At 47.6% G+C, this 14,963-nt stretch overlaps 1 protein-coding gene across 2 annotated transcripts; it reads left to right on the forward strand.

The window, feature by feature from the left end:
* The first annotated feature begins 1,016 nt into the window (after positions 1-1,016).
* Positions 1,017-14,678, forward strand: LOC144591795 (magnesium transporter NIPA1-like). Of its 2 annotated transcripts, XM_078395816.1 has the most exons (5): positions 1,017-1,212; positions 7,882-7,929; positions 9,606-9,696; positions 10,447-10,607; positions 13,955-14,678. In XM_078395816.1, exons 1-5 carry the CDS (start codon positions 1,098-1,100, stop codon positions 14,461-14,463), a joined length of 924 nt encoding a protein of 307 aa, XP_078251942.1. In that variant the 5' UTR covers positions 1,017-1,097; the 3' UTR covers positions 14,464-14,678. The 2 variants fall into 2 exon arrangements, with proteins under 2 accessions (XP_078251942.1, XP_078251943.1); XM_078395817.1 differs by lacking the exon at positions 7,882-7,929.
* The last annotated feature ends 285 nt before the right edge of the window (positions 14,679-14,963 follow it).

Below are 14,963 nucleotides of genomic sequence, written 5' to 3' on the forward strand. Positions count from 1 at the left end.
AAATAAACATCTGGTTTCAAGTGTCATGGGTGTTCAGTTGTCATGTGTATCAGCAATGGAACACTGAAATTCTTACTTTCTGGCGTTTTACAGGGCCAGTAACGCAATAATGCACAAAATAAACATACAATGGTCATAGAATAAATGAACAATCAATTGAGAGTTGAGCAAGGGACATGGTACACAACTTGTGAAAAAGTTACCCCTTGGGTTCAATAGACAATAGGCAATAGGTGCAGGAGGAGGCCATTCGGCCCTTCGAGCCAGCACCGCCATTCAATGCGATCATGGCTGATCATTCTCAATCCGTACCCCGTTCCTATCTTCTCCCCATACCCCCTGACTCCGCTATCCTTAAGAGCTCTATCTAGCTCTCTCTTGAATGCATTCAGAGAATTGGCCTCCAATTAAATCTTTTCCCCCTCACCTTAAATCTATGTCCCCTGGTTCTCAATTCCCCTGGAGACTGTGTCTACCCGATATATTCCTCTCATGACTCTGTTCACCTCTATAAGATCATCATCATCAACCCCCCCACCCCCATTTTCCTGTGCTCACGTGACAATAAACCTAAAAGTTTCATAAATGTGGAAACTAATCTTTATTACGTTTTCTTTTGTCCTCTTGGAGCCCCAAAAAAACTACTTGATTCGTTACAACCTGTAAAATAATGTGTAATTTTCTGTTATCAACAGAATGGATTATCCTATTGTAATTTTTTTGGTATCATTTAAAAAATAAATTCAGACATGATTGTATTGGCGTATTTAAACGTGGCATTTTGGTGCCTAGTGTTGCATTGAGAGCACAATAAGGGTGCGCCACTGCAGAGGCGGCGAGGAATTCCGTGGAGAAAGCGCTTGTGCAAGTTTTTTTTCCGACTGCGCATGTGGGAACAAGGGGTTGCATGCGGAAGTAGGGGGCTTTTAATAGTTTTCGGTGGATTTTTTTTTAACGAGTATTATTTTCATCGAGTTGGAAATTAAATGCGTTTCTCTTTATTTGAAAGACCCGAATTGTCCTGCAGCGGAATCTCAGCAGCGTTGCGGTGCAGCGTTGGTGTGGGAGTGGCTGCGAGCTGAGACCACTGACCCAGGATGGAGCCAAGTGCAGCCGCCTCCACAGGGCTAGCTGTCGCCGTGCTCTCCAGCATAGTCAATGGTTCCACTTTCGTTTTGCAGAGGAAAGGCATCCTTCGTGCTGAGAGCAGAGGTGTGTAAACAAATCCCTTCCCCCCCCCCCCCCCCCAAAAAAAAATTCATCAAATTAAAGAAACACTTGCTCTTTAGTGGACAAGTGTGCATTTGCCAAAGACAACATCTGGATTATGAATGAATGAAGGAAGTGCAGATGTTGATTTAAACTGAAAGATAGACACAAAAAGATGGATTAACTCAGTTGGCCAGGCAGCATCTCTGGAGAAAAGGGATGTGTGATGTTTTGGGTCGAGCCTTCTTCCAGACTGAGAGTCAGGGGAGAGGGAAGTGAGAGATATAGACGGTGATGTAGAGAGATATAGAACACATGAATGAAAGATATGCAAAAAAAGTAACGATGGCAAAGGAAACAGGCCATTGATAGCTGTGGCCTAGGTGAGAAGGAGTACAGACAATGAGACTCAACAAGATGACTTTATGGCTAGATTGTGGAGTCTGAAGAAGGGTCTCGACCTGAAACGTCACCCATTCCTTCTCTCCAGAGATGCTACCTGCCCCGATGAATTACTCCAGCTTTGTGTGTCTATCTTCAGTGTAAACCAGCATCTGCACTTCTTTCCTACAAATCTAGATTTTGTACTGTGCCTAAGACAACATCTAAAAGAGATTCAGTGGTCTGGTTAATGTGCCCTTCCTTTTTATGCATTGACAGCAGAATACTTCCCACAGATGATACAAGATCCGCACTGTCATCAACAATGCTGTAATGCCTTATACAATGTAGAACAGTACAGCACAGGAACGGGCCCTTTAGCCCACAAAATATTTGTGCTGAACATGATGCTTAGCTGAACTGATCTCATCTGCCTGCTAGTGAACCATATCCTCCATTCCCTGCATGTGCCTATCCAAGAGCTTCTTAAACACCACTGTCATATCTGCCTCCACCACTACCCCAGGCAAATTCATGGTAGGAGCAGAATTGGGCCATGTGGCCCATCACGTCTACTCCGCCATTCAATCATGGCTGATCTATCTCTCCCTCCTAACCCCATTCTCCTGCCTTCTCCCCATAACCCCTGGCAATGTGTTCCAGGCCCCCACCATCACCCTCAGTGTAAAGAAAAACTTGCCCCGCACATCCTCATTCTATTTTCCTCCTCTCACCATATATCTATGCCCTCCATAATGTTGGACATTTTCACCCTGGGGGAAAAAAATTCTGACTGTCGATCCTATCTATGAGTACAAATCTCCCCTCAACATCTGATGTTCCTGAGAAAACGATCCAAGTCTATCCAATCTGACCCTGTAGCTGAAACCCTTTAATCCAGGCAGCATTCTGGTAATTTAATTTATTTTTTAATTTAGAGGAAAACAGGCCCTTCGGCCCAACTAGTCTGTGCCGACCAGCGATTCCCATGCACTAACACTATCCTACACATTAGGGACAAGTTGCATTTATAGGAAGCCAATTAGCCTGCAAACCTGTACATCTTTGGAATGTGGGTGGAAACCGGAGTACCCGGGGAAAATCCATGCAGGTCACAGGGAGAACGTACAAACTCCGTACAGACAAGCACCCATACTCAGGATCAAACCCAGGTCCCTGGTGCTGTAAGGCAGCAACTCTACCACTGCCCCACCTTGCCACCTTAGGTAAAGCTCATCTCCAAAGGTTCCACATCTTTCTTGTAACATCTATATTTTTTGCTGAATTATATGCCAAGTTTCACTTCTATCATCTCAGTATGCAACTATTTGCCCCATGTCCCTCTAAACCCTTACTGTCCATGTATCTGTCCAAATATCTTTTAAAAGTCAGAATGGTAAAATGTTTCTACAGCTTCCACTCGCAGCTCATTCGAGATACGAACTACTCTCGGAGTGAAAAGGTTGCCCCTTAGGTCCCTTTTAAATCCCTCTCATTTTAAGCCAATGCCCTCTAACTTTTGAATCCTCTACCTGGAGAAAAATACTTTGTTTATTTGATCCATGCCCCTCCCGATCTTGTACACCTTAATAAGGTCACCCTACCATCCTAGCCTCCATAGAAAAGAGTTCCAGTTTATCCAACCTCTCCTTATAAGTCAAGCCTGCAAGCCCAGATAATATCCTGGTGAATCTCTGATGCACCTGCTACAACTTAATAACAGCCTTCCTATAACAAGGTGGCCATAACTGTACATAGTACTCCAAGTTTAGTCTCACCAACAACTTGTACAGCTGCATCATGATGTCCCAACTTTTCACTCGATACCCTTGCCGATGAAGGCAAAGATAGATTGGAAAAATTGAGATACACGGAATTGCAGATGCTGGAATGCAGGGTCCTGACCTGAAACATTGCCTATCCATTTCCTCCACAGATGCTGCCTGACCCACTGAGTTCCTCCAGCACTTTGTGCTTTGTGGTAGATTTGCTTATCGCGGAACTCAACGTTTACCAAAGAAGGAAACAAAGCTGAAATTGGGGAAGTTGAATGAATTGTATGATGCAAAGAAGCATATGATATATAAACCAATAAATTGAGGAAGTTTGCTCTTTTCGATCACCTCAGAATGTCCCACACTGTGTGTGACTTGCTATTGCAAAGCAGACTGTCACATGTCTGTTTATAACTAGCCTGTTAATTAAAATGAAATTTGGTGTACATGAGAAAATATGATGCAAAGTAAATAGTTTAAGTTTAGAGATTCAGCTGGAAACAAGCCCTTCAGCTCACCGAGTCCAACTCGCTGACCAATGATCACCTGTACATAAGTTCTATCCTACACACCAGTGACAATTTTATAGAAGCCAATTAATCTACAAACTTGCACGTCTTTGGAAAGTGGGACAAAACTGGAGCACCCAGAGAAAACCCACCCAATCACAGGAAGAACATACTGACAGCACCCATGGTCAGGATCAAACCCGGCTCTATGGCGGTGTAAGGCAGCAACTCCACTGCCACTGTACCGCCCCGAATGATCAGTCTGTAGCGTGTTGATAAAGGCAAGGAGCCAGGTATTTTGGGAAGGTATATTTATTGGTTCGTGGGTCTCGGACGGGTCTAGTCTGCCGGAATGGCTTGGCGCCCAAACCTTGTCCTTTTATACCTGAGTCCAGGACCGCCTCCCGGGACTGGTCCATTCCCGTGCCGAGGGGTCGGTAGTAGTATGGCCCGACCCTTGGGAGCCGCCACAGTACCCCCCCCCAGATCCGGAGGCACGAAACGCACTGGTGGTCGCACAACCCGACCGGACCGCGTACGGTAATCGGTTGACAGAGGGGCCGGCGGAGGCACAGTTGGAGAGACAGGCGGTGGGACCCGCAAAGGGGGGCGACCTCGTGGCCGAGGCTGGGCCACCCGTACCGGTTGGTCGATGTCTAAGTGGGCCGGCTTCAGGCGGTCAATTGACACGGCCTCCGGCCGGCCCCCCATGTCCAAAACAAAGGTTGTCTGCCCGTGCTCCAGCACCCGGTACGGGCCTTCATACGGCCTCTGGAGTGGCGCCTGGTGGGCGTCACGGCGCAGGAACACAAAGGCGCAGTCCTGGAGGGCCGATGGCACGTAAGGGCGGAATGTCCCATGGCGGGACGTCGGCACGGGTGCGAGCTTGCCAACTCGCTCTCGGAGGCGATGTAGGGTGGATGAGGGCGGTTCCTCTCGCCCCGGCAACGAGGGCACGAACTCCCCGGGCACCGTGAGCGGAGACCCGTAGACGAGCTCCGCTGAGGATGAAGCCAGGTCTTCCTTGGGGGCAGTCCGGATGCCCAGCAAAACCCATGGTAGCTCGTCCATCCAGTCGGGGCCGGCGAGTCGCGCCTTCAGCGCTGCCTTCAGCTGCCGGTGGAACCTCTCCACCAAGCCGTTTGCCTGCGGGTGATAGGCCGTGGTATGGTGCAGCCGCACGCCCAACAGGTGGGCCATGGCCGACCACAGCTCGGAGGTGAACTGTGGCCCCCGGTCCAATGAGATGACCACCGGCACACCAAAGCGAGCAATCCAGTGCGCGGCCAATGCACGAGCGCATGTGGCTGTAGATGTATCAGCCAATGGTATGGCCTCCGGCCACCGCGTGAAGCGGTCCACCACCGTGAAGAGGTGGGTGATGCCCCGGGACGGCGGGAGCGGGCCCACAATGTCCACGTGCAGGTGGTCGAAACGGCGGCAGGGTAGACCGATCCCTTGGAGTGGCGCCCGGACGTGGCGTTGAATTTTCGACGTCTGGCACGGAATGCAGGTGCGGGCCCATTGGCCAACCTGCTTGCGCAGACCATGCCACATGAACCGCGCAGCTACCAAGGAGATCGTTGCCCGGATGGATGGGTGAGCCAGCCCGTGGACCACGTCGAACACCCTCCTGCGCCACGCGGCCGGGACGATGGGGCGCGGCTGACCTGCCGACACATCGGCACTTGGCGAGGTTTATGGCCAACCCGTGTTCGCTGAGCCGCTGGAAAAGCTGCCGGAGGTGAGCACAGTGCTCCTGCCGCGAGCGGCTGGCTACCAAGATGTCGTCGAGGTAGACGAACAGGAAATCCAACCCGCGACAAACGCCGTTCATTAATCGTTGGAATGACTGGGCGGCGTTCTTGAGGCCGAACGGCATCCGTACGAACTCGTAGAGTCCGAACGGCGTGATGATTGCCGTCTTGGGTACATCCTCCGGGTGGACCGGGATCTGGTTGTAACCTCGCACCAGATCCACCTTTGAAAATATCGTGGCCCCAGCCAAATGGGCGTTGAAGTCCTGGATGTGGGGCACGGGGTATCGGTCCTCGGCGGTAGCGACGTTCAGCCGCCGATAATCCCCGCAAGGCCTCCAGCCCCCGTTTGCCTTGGGGACCATGTGGAGTGGAGATGCCCATGGGCTGTTGGAAGGGCGGACGATCCCCAAGGACTCCATCGTACGGAACTCCTGTCGTGCCAGGCGTAGTTTCTCAGGCGGGAGTCGGCGTGCTCGTGCGTGGAGGGGTGGGCCGGTAGTCGTGATATAATGGAACACCCCATGCTTGGGGGTCGATGACCGGAATTGCGGGGCCATAATATCCGGAAAGTCCGCCAGCACCCGAGCGAAATGGGAGTCCACGGACGACAGCGGGCGTATAACGGGGTCGTTCAGCCGCAACGCGATGGGCTCCATCGTGGCGGAGTGGACCAAGCGCTGCTGCCTGACGTCCACGAGGAGAGAATGAGCCCGCAGAAAGTCGGCCCCGAGCAACGGCTGGGAGACGTCGGCGATCGTAAACAGCCAGGTAAAATGACTGGCGCCGAAAACGATGTGGACCGTGCGGACGCCATACGTCTGGATAATGCTCCCATTTGCCGCGGTGAGGATGGGCCCCCGCTTCCCAGAACGAATGTCCAGCGGCGAAGGGGGCAGGACGCTCAGCTCCGCCCCGGTATCCCACGAGGAAGCGGCTCCCGGACCGCCGATCCCAGGCGAAGAGGCGGTGATCTGGCCGGCCACCGCAGGGACTATTGGTAGCCGGCCCCGGCGTTTCCCGGAAATGTGCACGGCTGGTGGCATTGTCGGGCTGCCGCACCCCAGCGCTGGTGGTAATAACACCAGTACCTCTTGCTGGTGCTGGCTGGAGCCTGCTGATGTGGAACTGCAGGTGCACGACCCGCAATGGCCACCGGGGGCGATCTCGCAGGCCTCCGGGACGTAGCTGTCACTCCTTCCACAGCTCCCCCGCCCGACCGGAGAAAATCGGGCGCTTCTCGAGTGACGTTTAGCGCACTGACGTCATCACGGCGCGCCGCCCACAGCGCGTCCGCGCGCCTGCCGAGGGCCCGGGTGTCTTCCCAGGAGACGTCGGTGAGCTGCAGGCGAATGTCGGCCGGCAGCAGGTGCAGGTACGTATATTCAAACATTAGGCACGGTCTGTGCCCGTCGAGCAGCGCGACCATCTCCTTCAGGAGGCTAGATGGGCGCCGGTCACCGAGGCCTGGCATGTGGAGGAGCCTTTCGGCCCGCTCCATTCGGGTTAGCCCGTAGGTTTGGAGCAGCAGCTCCTTAAGGGCTTTATATTTACCGTCGGCCGGTGGGTCCTGGAGGAACTCCGTTACCTCTTCGGCCGCGTCCTGGTCAAGGGCTCCCACCAGGTGGAAAAACCGGGTGTCATCCGTTATGTTGCCCCGCAGCTGGAACTGGGCCTCCGCTTGGTAAAACCAAATGCGAGCCCGGGTGGTCCAGAAGGTCGGGAGCTTGATGCCTACCGCGTCGACAGCTGGGGCCTGGTCGGCCTGCGAGCCGGACGGGCGGTCGAATTCTGTTTTTCTGTCCATCCTAATGAATGGACCGTCGAGGTCACCAATGTAGCGTGTTGATAAAGGCAAGGAGCCAGGTATTTTGGGAAGGTATATTTATTGGTTCGTGGGTCTCGGACGGGTCTAGTCTGCCGGAATGGCTTGGCGCCCAAACCTTGTCCTTTTATACCTGAGTCCAGGACCGCCTCCCGGGACTGGTCCATTCCCGTGCCGAGGGGTCGGTAGTAGTATGGCCCGACCCTTGGGAGCCGCCACAAGTCCTTCAAAGAATTTTTTTGTTGCTAACGTTAACCATACTTGGTCAAAGGCACAAGGTGCCTATCCCTTGACAGTCCTGTTCAGTTGTTGGAATAGAGATTCTTGGATCAAGAACCAATTTGTGACATAACTTTCCTTCAAAAATCTTTTCTTTTAAAATGTCAGCTTGCTGAGAAAATATTAACTTTTTCTTCTTTTAATAGGAACTTCCTACTTAACAGAATTGATTTGGTGGATTGGAACTTTAGGAAGTAAGTATTAGTTTTCAAAATGTTCGGCACCACTTCCCGTTTGCAGACCTCTCCTCTGCATTCAACACCCTGCAGCCACCACAATTTTGCTTCGCTGCCCAAGCTGTAGGACACAGAGGAGAAGGGCAACCTTTGTCCCCAAAGCTGTTCAGCTCCTCAACTCCCAACCACCTCTGGCCTGGTGCTCACCCTGCTAATCCACCCCCCCCCCCCAATAGTCTTTGTACTACTCTACATGCCTTTGTAAATTGCCCCACCGGGACAAATAAAGCGTTTTGAACTTGAACTAAAAGTTGGTTGCTTCACTCTCCTAACTCTGTATGTGGCACTGCCCATAAAATCCTATGCGATGGTAATGTTTAACTGCAGAATTTATGTTTCCAATGAGATCCACGTGTGTTCCTCCAGTCAGATATTCCTTTCACACAAAGGCTTAACCATCTAGACATCTAAGATTCAAAAATTATTTCTCTAATCCTTACTGCCTCTTCCTCCATCAAGATGACCCTCAAAATCACCTTTTTCCTTTGGTTTCGATATACAGCATGGAAACAGGACCTTCTTCCCATCGAGTCCTTGCTGACCAGCAATCACCCGTACGCTAGTTCTATCCTACACACTAGGTACAAATTCCAAAAGCCAATTAATCTACAAACCTGTACATCTTTGGAATGTGAGAGGAAACCGGAGCACCCGGTTCTTTGGCATGCTTGAGCTGCCAGTTGCTCTACCAGCTGCACTGTCCAAAAGAAAACACTGTAGAAATATAACTTGTCATTACTGAAACCATGTTCATATAGGAATTGGTAGTACCCGTGAAGGAAATGTATTTACGCGACATGGAGAATATGGGAATGGCCTGAATGCTGGGATTTGGGAGGTCTGCAATGGGATAAGCTGGCAAAATTGGGCATGTTTTGAGGAGGGTCGAAAGAGTCAAGAGTGTTTTATTGTCATATGTCCCAGATAGAACACACATCCCCCCCCACAGCGGTTCCCCCAAGCTGGGACCCATTGTCCTTTATTCTCCCACCTTCCCCAATTGTCCATTGTTCTCCCCCCACCTCCCTCACGGCGCCCCCCACCCCCCCCATGCCTGGTCCTCCATTGTTCTTCACCTCCCCTCACGGTGGTCCCCTCAAGCTATCATCGACCGTGGGGCGACCCGCGAGGCTTCACCACCGCTGAGGCCCCATCGTCACGAGGCTTCACCGCTGCCGAGGCCTCACTGCTATCGAAGCTCCACTTCACGCCTTGAAAGATACGTAAAAAAATTATTCTGTGGCAGAAAGTAAATAGCCTTGTATTCCCCATACAAATGTTGTAATTAATATTTTACTCTGAAGGATTTGCCACCTGTCTTACAGGTGGATGTAGATTCAAAGACCAACACAACCTGTGTTGTCACATATTGGTGCCTTCAAGTATTCCATTATCCTCATAGAATCCAGCATGGAAACAGGCCCTTTGGCCCATCTCGTCCACGCCATCAAGTTGCCCCATCTGAGCTAGGCCCATTTGCCTAAATTTGGCCCATATTCCTCTGAACCTTTCCTATCTATATTCCTTTCCTTATTTATAGCATTCTTGAACATATCCTTCTGAATGTCTAGTTTTAGTTAAGTGTCTAAACACATTTCTGTTGATAATGGTTAATGATTTTCTCCATGTTACAGTGGGACTGGGTCAAATAGGAAACTTCTTGGCCTACAACATTGCTCCAGCTGCATTGGTAACTCCACTTGGAGCTCTTGGTGTGCCATTTGGGTAATGTTTTTATTTGACCTGTATGTTTTGTAATGATGTGTAGAAGGAACTGCAGATGCTGGTTTACACCAAAGACAGACACAAAATGCTGGCATAACTCAGCGGGACAGGCAGCATCTCTGGAGAAAAGGAATAGGTGACGTTTCAGGTCGAGACCCTTGTTCAGACTCTGAGTCTGCATAGTCTGAAAAAGGGTGTCGATCTGAAACATCACCTAGAGATTTGCTGCCTGACCCGCTGAGTTACTCCAGCATTTTGTGTTTATATTGATGATTGGCAAAGAAGTTTTTTCTTACCAAAGTTTATGGTTGGGCATCTGTGGTATTCCCATTCATTTGTTTAACTATTTCATGAATAGTTATGTGACTACACTGCTGATTTGTCTGTGTCTGCTCTGAATGGTTCTTACTTTAAATGCGTTCTCCTTCCAAAGCCAGTTTATTAGCACCTGGCTAAGGTGAGGCAGATGCTCTCCCCACTTCCAGGAACATAAGCTCCTGGATTGTCAGACTAATCTAACTTAAAATTGTTAACATTCTGAGAAACTGTGATAACATTCTCTTTAACTTGGTCTGAATGCAGTCAACCATTTGCACTAAATAATTTTGGAAATACCTACTTAGAACTCTTAATAATAGAGCAAGAATCTGGTGATTTATTTTGTCAAAGTGAACACTTGTTCATAAATAGGTTTTTAAGATGTGCTTTCGATTGTGCGCTGACTTTTACTTATCTTAATATATTCTTCAGGTCACTCTTGGCTTCTTATATGCTGCAAGAGAAGCTAAACTTGTTGGGAAAACTAGGATGTCTACTGAACTGTGCTGGGTCAGTTGTACTGCTCATTCATGCTCCCAAAACAGACAACATAACATCAAGGGTGCAACTTGAAGAAAAACTTTTAGACCCAGGTAAAATTGGATGTTTATTCTTTTTTGTTAATAACCTTGACAAGCAGATTGCAATACTGCATTGTTTGAAAGTCACTATATGAAGTTGTTGAAAGAAGGAACTGCAGATGCTGGCTTCCAGAAAAAAAGATACAAAGTGCTGGAATAACTCGACAGGTCGGGCAGCGTCTCTGAAGAAAATGGATAAGTGATGCTTCAGGTCGGGACCCTTCTTCAGACTGAGGCCCAGTGCAAATTGGAGGAACAACACCTCGTATTTTGCCTGGGCAGCTTACACCCAGCGTTACTTCTCTAACTTCAAGTTAACCCTTGCTTTCCTGCTCTCTCCATCCTTCACCCCTTCCCAGTTCTACGACCTGTCTGACTGTCCTCGATTACATTTTATCTCTGCTTTGATGTCACCTTCTCCTAGCTAATAATGATCTATTCTACATTTTTTTTTATCTCCATCCCCTTTGTCTCGTTTTCACAACTTTAACTTCCTTACTCTGTATCTTCCTCTCCCCTGATTCAGTCTGAAGAATGGTCTCGACCCGAAACGTCACCCATTCCTTATATCCAGAGGTGCTGCCTGTCCCACTGAGTTACTCCAGCATTTTGTGTCTATCTTCGGTTTAAACCAGCATCTGCAATTCCTTCCTACACACATCATCTATCCATGTTCTCCGTAGATGCTACCTGACCAGCTAAGTTATCTCAGCACTTTGTGTCTTTTTTTACATAAAGATGTTCTTGTTGTTGCATTATGAATACAAATTAGAAACAATGTATAGGTGAAACCTTCTCGGGAACAGCTTTTGCTACTCTGTTACCTGACTTCTGAATGATCCTAATACAAGCTTCCTTCTGCAGTTGTATAGAGCCCTAGTTAGACCGCACCTGGAGTACTGTTTACAGTTTTGGTCTCCAAATTTGAGGAAGGATATTCTTGCTATTGAGGGCGTGCAGCGTAGGTTTACTAGGTTAATTCCCGGAATGGTGGGACTGTCATATGTTGAAAGACTGGAGCGACTAGGCTTGTTTACACTGGAATTTAGAAGGATGAGAGGGGATCTTATCGAAACGTATCAGATTATTAAGGGGTTGGACACGTTAGAGCCAGGAAACATGTTCCCAATGTTGGGGGAGTCCAAAACCAGGGGCCACAGTTTAAGAATAAGGGGTAGGCCATTTAGAACGGAGATGAGGAAAAACTTTTTCAGTCAGAGAGTTGTGAATCTGTGGAATTCTCTGCCTCAGAAGGCAGTGGAGGCCAATTCTCTGAATGCATTCAAGAGAGAGCTAGATAGAGCTCTTAAGGATAGCAGAATCAGGGGGTATGGGGAGAAGGCAGGAACGGGGTACTTATTGAGAATGATCAACCATGATCACATTGAATGGCGGTGCTGGTTCGAAGGGCCAAATGGCCTACTCCTGCACCTATTGTCTAAGCCAGGGTACTTTCCGATTCACCTCAACCAAATTGAGGACATTGGACTTTGTCTATTGAACAGAGGCACTATAATGCTGAGAAATATTATTTGTTACCCTGTATCTTCCCCTTTGCTTTACAATTATACTTGAGTTTGACTTGGAGTCTTAGTGTTGCAGCATGGAAACAACAGGCCGTTCAGCCCAACATGTCCATGCCGACCAAGATGCCCTATCTAAACTAGTCCCATTTGCCTGCATTTGATCCCTATTCCTCTAAACCTTTCCCATCCATGGACCTGTCCAAGTGCCTCTTAAATGTTATTTTACCTGCTTGAACTACCTCTGGCAATCCATTCCACATAGCCACCACCTTCTGAGTAAATTGAGCGTATTTAATAACCAAAATCAAAGCAATCAAAACAAAGCTTTTCATTGTACAATGGTACACGTGACAACACTAAACTTAAACCCAACCATAAGTATCAAGTCGTATCGTTCGATGTAATACTTCCAACATGTATCCACTGTTGCATATTAGTCCAGTCTGAATTTTACTTTAATTCTATTCCTTTAACTCAAATAGTTTATCATCAACAATTGTCTGGAACACCACCCTTCTATGTAATAGGGCTTCTTCCATGATTCATTTCACAATTTAGCCCTGTAAAGGTCAAGGAGATTATGATTGAAGCACCTCCTTGTATATTCAGGTCACCTGCTGTTTTGGTTGTAATTCTGCAGTTCATCCTTAATCTAGTTCTGTTGATTCATTCACTTATTATTGGAAAGTGATTTAATACCACGTTTGTTGAGTTGTTTTTTTTAAAGTATTGTCATGTCAGCCTATTTTCAATCCATTGGGGATATTACCAGTGACCATTTTGCACAAAACTACAATTTTCATCTCTTAGATTAGTAGCGGGGGTCTCTAGCATTTGAGTATCTTATTTTGTGACACAGAGGGAGGCCATTTGGCCCATGCAACCCATGCTATCTCCCAACAGACTATTCCCATTCCCGTTCGCCCTAATTCCCTTTTCTTCCCTGTAACCTATTTTCTCAGTAACTCCCCTTTTGATCATTTTTGCTACTTAAGGGACAATTGACATAACCAATTAACCTATCAGCACACCATTAGGAATGTGGGAGGAAACCAGAACACCTGGAGGTAGTACAGAGAACATGCAAACTCTACGCAGACAGCACCCGTGGTTAGGATCGAACCCAGGTCCCTGGAACTGTGAGGCAACAATGTTAACCACTGCAGCATTAATCCATTTGGTCCTTGTCATTGCTATTTATTTTAATTATTATCTGATAAGAGAGATGCAGTGTCTTGCAACAAAAAAAGGGCTTGATTAAATGTGTTATAGACTGTGATAGTTTAATTGTAATATGCACCGGGAACAGAACAATGACATTCTTACCTGCTGCACCTTCACTGGCACATTTGTGTGATGACACACCAGAATAATACACGATAAATTATTAATTATTTGAGGTAAACAAGACCAGCGTAGTGTAACCTTAGTGCAAATTCCACAGAGTGCAGTGCTGAGATAGGGTTGTGGTTATGAGGTGTGATTCAAAATCTCTGTTCAGTCAAGCAGCCACCAGAAAAAAGAATCATCATCTCAGAGGAAAGAAAATACAATTGTGGCAAGCAGGCAGTTGATATTAGTTTATCTTGGCATCACGTTTGGCACCGATATTGTGGGCCGAAGGTTCTGCTCCTGTGCTGTACTGTTTGTTGTATGTTATAACTGTTGATCCACCCAGCACAAATCCAAGCACTAGGTCCACTGTGCATGTGGTAGGAACAGTAATATAATAAGCTTATAGCAATACCTATTGCAATACACATGTGGGTTGGGACAAGGGAAATAAAATGGTTTAAAAAGTTTGACCATTCTCAAATTTTTTTTCCTTTACAGTGTTCCTCGGCTATATCTGCATTGTTCTAGCACTTCTTGTATTGCTGATCTTCTGGATTGCACCTTCCCATGGCTCGACCAACATTGTTGTCTACATTGGCATTTGTTCACTACTGGGCACCTTCACTGTGCCAAGCAGTAAAGGCATTGGCTTAACCACTCAAGATGCATTCAGCAACAACCCGGCAAGTCAAAGAGCCCTGTGCCTTTTTATCATTCTGCTAACAACACTGCTTTGCAGTACTTTTCTGCAGTTTATCTATATTAATAAGGCACTGCGCTGCTTTGATTCCTCCTTGTTTGGTGCTATATATTACGTGTTTTTTACAGTTTTCGTCATATTGGCATCTGGAATCCTCTTTCAGGAATGGAGTGACGTTAGTTTTGTGGACTTTCTGGGAATGCTGTGTGGATTTATCACAGTTTCAGTGGGGGTCATGCTTTTGCAGGTGTTCAAAGGATTTGCAATCTCTGTCACTGACTTAAAAAGCCACTTCAAAGAAACATAGCCACTAAAGCATTTACTCTGACTGCTTTACAGCTGGAGTTCTGTTTCTGCCCAGATCTGCAGTGAACATCGTCAGATATTTAGAAAATAGCTGATGGGAATTGCAGAATATGTACTTGGGATAATATGTCCTTATGTACTTGGGATAATTTATGTGATCCAGTTTAGTTTGCACTTACAGTGTGGAAACAGGCCCTACAGCCTACCATGTCAATGCCGACTAACAATTACCTGTACATTAATTCCATGTTATCCCATTTTCACATCCAACACACTAGGGACAATTTACAGAATTAACCCAATTAACCTACAAACCTGCACGTCTTTGAAATGTGGAGGGAAACCGGAGCACCCGGAAAAACCACACATGGTCACAGGGAGAACGTACAAACTCCGTGCAGACAGCACTAGTAGTCAGGATTGAACCCAGGTCTCTTGCACTATAAGGCAGCAACTCTACCTGTGTACAACTTGCTATTCGAAGGTAGACAAAATACTGGA

The sequence above is a fragment of the Rhinoraja longicauda genome, unplaced genomic scaffold, assembly GCF_053455715.1.
Source record: "Rhinoraja longicauda isolate Sanriku21f unplaced genomic scaffold, sRhiLon1.1 Scf001950, whole genome shotgun sequence".
NCBI lineage: Eukaryota > Metazoa > Chordata > Chondrichthyes > Rajiformes > Arhynchobatidae > Rhinoraja > Rhinoraja longicauda.

Excerpts from the sequence above, each read along its gene's own strand:
- LOC144591795 (XM_078395816.1), top strand. The coding sequence starts at position 1,098 with ATGGAGCCAAGTGCAGCCGCCTCCACAGGGCTAGCTGTCGCCGTGCTC. Across the intron at positions 7,930-9,605 it reads GTGGATTGGAACTTTAGGAA|TGGGACTGGGTCAAATAGGA; the intron begins GTAAGTATTAGT and ends TCCATGTTACAG. Across the intron at positions 9,697-10,446 it reads GCTCTTGGTGTGCCATTTGG|GTCACTCTTGGCTTCTTATA; the intron begins GTAATGTTTTTA and ends TATATTCTTCAG.